The sequence below is a fragment of the Miniopterus schreibersii genome (genome assembly GCF_964146895.1).
Source record: "Miniopterus schreibersii genome assembly, chromosome: 14".
Lineage (NCBI taxonomy): Eukaryota > Metazoa > Chordata > Mammalia > Chiroptera > Miniopteridae > Miniopterus > Miniopterus schreibersii.
Window position 1 is genome coordinate 4,919,612 of NC_138114.1, and position 6,654 is coordinate 4,926,265.

Consider the following 6,654-nt stretch of genomic DNA (forward strand, 5'->3'; position numbering starts at 1 on the left):
GGACCTTGAGGGAGGTTTCAGGACAGAGACCAGTGCAGCAGAGAGAATGTGGACACGGTGTCACAACTGGGGTTCCAGTGCTGCTCCAGCAGTCCCTGGCAAGTGGCTCTGAGCGAAAGGCGAGGGCTCCACACGCCTCCATCACCTTTTCACTTGTCCAGGTTGGGATTTAAATGTCTGTTATCATGTGGTGGTTGCTGTCTGAGCCAGCCTGTGCTGGGGGTGCCCCGCCTCCCTCTCTGGCTGTCCTCACAGTCTCTCCGCTCCCATCTCGCTGTCTCGCTGTGTCTGCCTGTGGCTTCTGCTCCAGTCCCTGCGCCTGCCTCTCCCCTTGTCACGCCGGACAGTAGGTCACATGAGGGGCATGGGACATCCATCAATCTTGCCAAGTCCTCACTTTGCTGGGCTTCAGCTTCCTACGTGTGGGGGTGACAACTTCACTGCCCTGAGAGAAAGGCACAGGCCTCAGGACACACGGCACAGGCGACAGGGAGGGTGGTCCCTAGGCGAGGGCTAACTGGCTGCATGGCAGTGTCCAGAAGGTGGTGCTGCTGCCTTCGGGCTCCGGTGGGGCGACCCAGCGCTGGGACACTGGCGGAAGAATGCAGCCCGAGCACATTTCTTGGGGCTTCGTGCATGTCCTGTCCCAGCACATCCGTCCAGGCCAGTTTGTCCCGAGCACAGGCCACTTCAGCCCTCCAGGAGTGACAGAGACCAGAGGCTCTCATCCTTGACCCAGGGGACTTGCTGCCACTGGAGGCTCAGGACAAGAGGCTCTCAGGTTCCTTTCATAGCCAGTGACAACTGTGAGAGAAGCAGGGTAGAGGTCCTCAGGGTCAGGAAGATCAGCCCGAGTGTCAGGAGAGGGGCCAGAGGGGGTGACACTAGAGCTGGGTCCCAGAAGGTGGACTTGGGCTGTGGCACTGGGCTTGCGGCAGTTAAGGCGGTCACTTGAAGGCTGAGGACAGGGAGTATTCTTGAGGGTGTTTGGCTGGAGCTGGGCAGCTGTGCGGGGCCATAGTGAGGGCAGATGCTAGAACTGTGCAGGCCCCGGATGCCAGGTAAAGATGACTTAGGGCTAAATGTCGTCTCTTAGCGGGAGCCAGGGCCTCTGTCCCCTGACATGTGGGGAGGTTGAGGGTGGCATGGTGGCTAACTATCCTTGGTCGCTTACAAATACCTACAGTCATTCTTAGGCCCAGGCTGCATACTCACACACGCCCATACAGAGACATTTTCTCCGCCCGCCACGTGCAGGGATGTTGCTCACACATGTCCCCTGCCCCATGGCAGGGCACCTCCATTCCCTCCCCTTCACCCACCCATGGAAAGAAGGGCCTGTAGGGGAGGTGGTGCAAGGGTGGGGTTGAGGGACCATCAGGCCCAGGTCTCATATGCACAAAAGGACACAGATTAGACATTTGACTTTATTTCCAAGTAAAACTTTGATGCAGGCATAGAAACACACCATTGGGACTAGAAGATATCCATCACCCATCTTTATGATTGAGCAACATTGTCGTACCAGGAATTAGTATTTTCTATAACTCCAGTAATTAAACAATGATGTTCTATTGCATTTTTATGTTAAAGTTGTTCGTTGGCTCCATGTAAACATTTAGCACAAACCTTTATTCTTTTTTTTTTTTAAATACGCTGAGCACTTCCACAGGTGGGAATGGCTGAGGTCTCTCTAGGCTTCCTGCAAACTCTGCCTGGCTAGCAGTCAGAGAGCCATGGGGCAGACTCCTCACCACTTCGAGACTCGGCATCACTCCATCCCCTTCTGTGTGCCTTGAGTGGGGGATGAAGTTCAGAGGAAACAGAAACGCTGTCCTCTCCTGGATCAGCGAGGGCAGACCCGGGCCAAGCCCAGGACAGGGCCTAGATCCCAAGGTCAGGAATGCAAGCAGAGCTGGCTGAGCCAACGAGGTCTCCTGAGAGCCCTGTCTCCTAGGAGGCCCTGGGATGGAGCCACAGTGTGCTATGATGATGAGCTGCTTATGCTGAGCAAGTAACTGCAGAGATTCAGGTCAGAGAGCCCCCGGTCCCCACGGCAAACCATGTCTGCCCCTCCCAAGCCACCCCACAGTGTGAGTCCACAGGCAGCAGGTGGCCTCGTGTGAACTGCTGGGCATACAAGCACTGTGCCAGCAGGTCAAAGCAGCTAGGTCAATGCCCACTGTGGCCCCAGCATTGCTGTCCTGCACTCTCTCCACCCTGCAGGTGGTTTAGGGGGTAGCTTCTCAGTAACTCTGGGGTGATCTTACAAAGCTTTGGCCCCTGAATCAGCCCAGACTGATTTGTACTTGCCCTGGATGTAACAGGCAAACCGGTCACATAGGTGAGTACTGGCCAGTCAGCCCAGTGCCGGCACTCCCCACCTCCCAGCATCTAACTGACCTTCAGCTACCAGGGGACCTGCTAGACTGCGATGGGGCACTTGGGAAGGTCCTAGGCATTGGAGACAGACAGCGTTATGGAAACCTGTGAGATGGAGTCGGGCAACTGACCGGTGCTGCTTGACCTGTCGAGTTTGGGGTTCTACATATATAAATGAGGGTCATAACACCTGTCTCACTGGGTTCTGGGAATATGTGAAATGATTGGTGTAGAGCACTTTTCTTTCCCACACCCCCTGAGGTAATAGGAATGAGCCCCTTCCCCCTCAACTCCTTTCATTTTTATAAATCGCTACATGTCACCCACCCTTCGATACTCCTCTGGCTCAGCTTTGCTCAGAGTTCTGCCGGCTCAGGATTATTTTCTCTTGTCCCGTTTCATCATCTCCCTTCCCACCCCGGTAGCCCTCCAGCTGCCCTCTTCTCTCCAGATCCTTACTGCCCAGAGGACGTGACAGGTCCCTTTCCTTCTCCAGGCTGGCATGCAGACGGGCTTGGTCCCCACCGCAGGGCCTCTCATTACAGCCCCCGCCTCCCCAGCCCCAGGTGGCACTACCTGCACCCACATTCTGCCACGCTCATCCCTTCGTAGTGGTACTTGAGGGTGGGGACCCCCATGTCGTCCTTGTAGAGGATCGAGATGGGGCTCAGTTTGGTGGGCACACAGCAGGCCTTGCCCACCTTCATGGGGAACTTGAGATGCACCAGAGTCTGAACGATGGCGTGTTTCGTGGGCGTCACGTCGTCGGCCAGGGGGAAGAAGCAGCCCCCTTTGCACTCATAGGCATCGTACTCCTTGGGCGCAATGATCCAGCTGTCCCAGCCGATGTCCTCGAAGTTCACTCGCAGGGAGGTCTTCTGACAGTGGTTGCTGGCCCCGGCGCTCCTCTTCCGTCTGGCTAAGGGTGACCCCGCGGCCACGTGGCCTTCCGTGTACCCTTCGCCCTTGTTCTCACCAGCCCCCGCTGGGCCACTGCTGGGCAACTTCTTGAGCACACTCTCCTGCTCGTGGCCGATCATCTCCCTGAGCTCCAGTCGGGTCTCCTTGGTCCCATTGCTACGGTCATTGGAGAAGACAACGAAGAAGGGCAGGTTTTTGGAGCCTGGGGGGACACTGATATCCAGCTTGTCACACCCTTTTCTGTGACTCTCCACGGTCACTTCCAGTTTGTTTTTGCTCTTGGTGGAGTCTGCCCTGACCCACCTTTTTACAGCACTGGAGACCTCAAAGGTCTCCCAGCCCTCGTCCTGGATGTCCTGGGACACCAGGAAGGTCTTGGCTCCTGCAGAAGCATCCCACATGTCTGCTCCATCCAGAACATCATAAATGACCATGTTTCCTTGCAGCTCATGAGAGGGGTCCTCGTGGCTTTGGCAGGAGATATAGAGTCGAAGCTCTGCCCTGGTGATCTGCTCATGCCTAGGAATGGAGATGTTGAAAAGCAAGATGTGTTTCTGGAAGGGGAAGTCTTCTGTGGCAGACATGGAGACGGCATCTGAAATGCAGACACACAGTGGTGGGCATCGTGGCAACAAAGTTGAGACTCACGGCTTGGATGAAAGGGCACCTGGGTAGCACTGTCAGATCTCTATTTGGTTTCACTTAAGCCCTTGCTCTAGAAGAGTTTTTTGAAAGGTACATTTAGGATCTTGCAAAGAAAAGCAGATGCAGGAGATGGCTGGCATTGGAGTGAAGGGGTCCAGGTGTTTATTGAGCATTACTAGGTGCCCAGCACTGCACTAGGGACTTTGCACACATATTTCACTGCACTCTTCACCTTGACCCTGTGAGGATCTAATTATTGTTTCACTTTTACAGAAGTGGAGACTGGGTTTAAGGTGTTTAGCTTCCAAAGTGCATGCATTCTGCAAAGACCTTCACTTTTAAAAAAGAACCAAATAGAAGAGCAATAAGACTATCATCTCCTGAGTGCTGATCCTGAGTGTACGATTGTAAAGGAGAAATCCTGGGAGGGAAGGTCAAATTCTCAAATTCTAACATTAAGGCGATATTAAAATCTCAGCATCTAAATGATGTAAAAATCATTTGTAATCGTAACTTCAGAGTGAAAGTAGATGATTTTTTTAAAGTTTGAGGGGAAAAAAATTTAGCCTCAACTGCTTTGTTATATGTCAGGCAAAAATGGGACTTGCCTTTGGCCACACTGTTGTCTTGGTGCCACTTCTGGCTGGCATGTGGCCATCATCTTGTCTGCATTAGACCATGGCTCAGTCACAAAAGGGAAGAGAAGTTGCGTTTGTGAGCACTTACTATGCCAACTGAAGGGAGACTGTGTGCTGTCATGAAAACCAGCAAGTTTTGGTGTCCGACAGACTAAAGTGCCAATCCTGACTCTGCCCCTTCCTAGGCTTATGGCCTTGGAGAAGTCCTGAGTCTCTCTAGGCCTCAGTTTCCTCAACTATAGAATGGAGTGCATCTTTTCTGCCTCCCAGGGTTGATGTGAGGCTTTAGCAGGATGGAGCAGTAACTTCCCCAGCACTGTCCTGGCTCATGCTCGATGCCCAGTCTATTCTTCTGTGCCCTCCCCAGACCTTCCACCCACCGGTACATGCCCTGCCCCCACAGCGCCTGGCCTGTCCCAGTTCCCTGCAGTCGCCTCCCAGCTATTCCAGCTCCTACAGAGTGCGTTGACACTGGCATCTCTGAGTAATGGGGTGTCTGTGAGCAGTGCGCTAGTGACCTACTGTGCTCCACTGTGGCTGTGGAGGCCTTAGTGGCTTGTGGGGCTGCATCAGACATCTAGGAGCAAACGCCCCCCCCCTGCGCCTCCCTCCTGTCTGTGGAGTCTGCGAAGGGCAGCACACTTGGCCCCCACAGGAGTGCTGTCCACAGGCAGAGCTGGGGTCCAATCAGAGCACTTGTTTCCAGGACCTGGACAATGCTGGAGCACTGAGGCAGCGTGAGTAAGGCCTGTGAGGTTACAGGGCTCCAGCCCAGTCACCAGCGAGGCCCTGTGCCTTGGGCTGTTCAGAGGAAGAATGCAGCAGCTGGAGAGCCCGGAGCTCTGCAGGCAGGCGGGCCTGGGTCGGAATCCAGCTGCCTAACGATTAGGCCCTGGGCAGGTCCCCACAGCACCTGCTAGCTGGCTTCCCGCTCTCCGAATCATTTCCCCTACTGTGTGTTAGTGAGCGCAAGCCCTAAGTCTGCCTTTCTCATTGTCTGGTCCCCCTACCTCAGGAAATTACTTTATATTTAGAAAAGAATTAAGTAGTTCTCCAATGTTTATCTCTCAGAAGAATTTATCTGAATCTCTGACAACTTTTCATGAGAGAGACAAGAGAGATGTTCTCTCAGTTTAAATATATACCAGTGGTTCAAGGCCAAATGAGTAGTCTGTTTCTGAGTGGAAAGGGGACATTAAGGAAAGGGGGAGGAAAAGGAGGGATGGAACGAAGGGATCCTACGTTCCCGCAGCTCCCGCTGAGCTAAAGGTGGCTCTGGGCTCAGAGAGGGAGAATCTCCTAGAGCGCAGCTGCCCGGGGGAGCTTTCTGCCACGATGGAGACGCTCTGTTAGCTGCAGAGCCCTGTGGGCAGCCTTAGCCACACAGGACTGCAGGCACTTGAATCAAAGCTAGTGAAACTAAAGAACTCAGTTACTCATTTTATTTCATTTTAATTAATTTAAATTGAAACTTAAAGAGCCTCATGTGGGCAGCAGCCCCCATACTGGGCAGTGAAGCTGTGGACCAGAGTCCCCCCAACTCCCAACCCTCAGGGGCCCTGGCAGAGCCGATTCTACCTTCCACGCTGAAGCTGCGCACGATGTTGGATGCAGGGGTGGACGACTTGTCGGTGGTGTATCTGTTGTACAGGTCGATCATGTACTGCGGCGGCTCTGCTCGGGTTTTGTCCTGGGAGGGGACGCCGCTCAGGTTGAGGCTGCGCAGGAAATCCACCTTCATGTTCTCCAGGAACACCCTCAGGTCGAAGGTGCCTCCCTCCTGCTCTCCTCCGGCCATCCCTAGCAGTTGGTGGGTATCTCCCCTGTCTGATGCCCGGACCCGGCTCTCCAGAGGCTTCCCCTGCCCAGAGCAGGCCAGCAAGTAGAGCACAGGCAGGGCCACCAACAGTACCCTGTGGCACATCTTGGGACAGCACAGTGCCCCTGGACAGGAGACTACTGGTGGCCACCTTGTGTTAGTGGGTGTGGGGAGGAGCCTGGGAGGCACAGGCCAGCATTGTCCTGCTGAACACTCTGCACCAAGCCCCCTGGCCAGTTCCCAGGCTCT

The 6,654-nt window shown here is 54.4% G+C and overlaps 1 protein-coding gene across 1 annotated transcript; it reads right to left on the reverse strand.

Annotated features, from left to right (window-relative positions):
* Nucleotides 1-1,501: 1,501 nt before the first annotated feature.
* On the reverse strand, nucleotides 1,502-6,654 carry GDF2 (growth differentiation factor 2). Its single transcript, XM_081158041.1, has 2 exons — nucleotides 6,165-6,654; nucleotides 1,502-3,898 (listed from the first exon to the last, which is right to left on the reverse strand). The coding sequence occupies exons 1-2, from the start codon at nucleotides 6,508-6,510 to the stop codon at nucleotides 2,955-2,957; spliced, it is 1,290 nt and encodes a 429-aa protein (XP_081014167.1). The 5' UTR covers nucleotides 6,511-6,654; the 3' UTR covers nucleotides 1,502-2,954.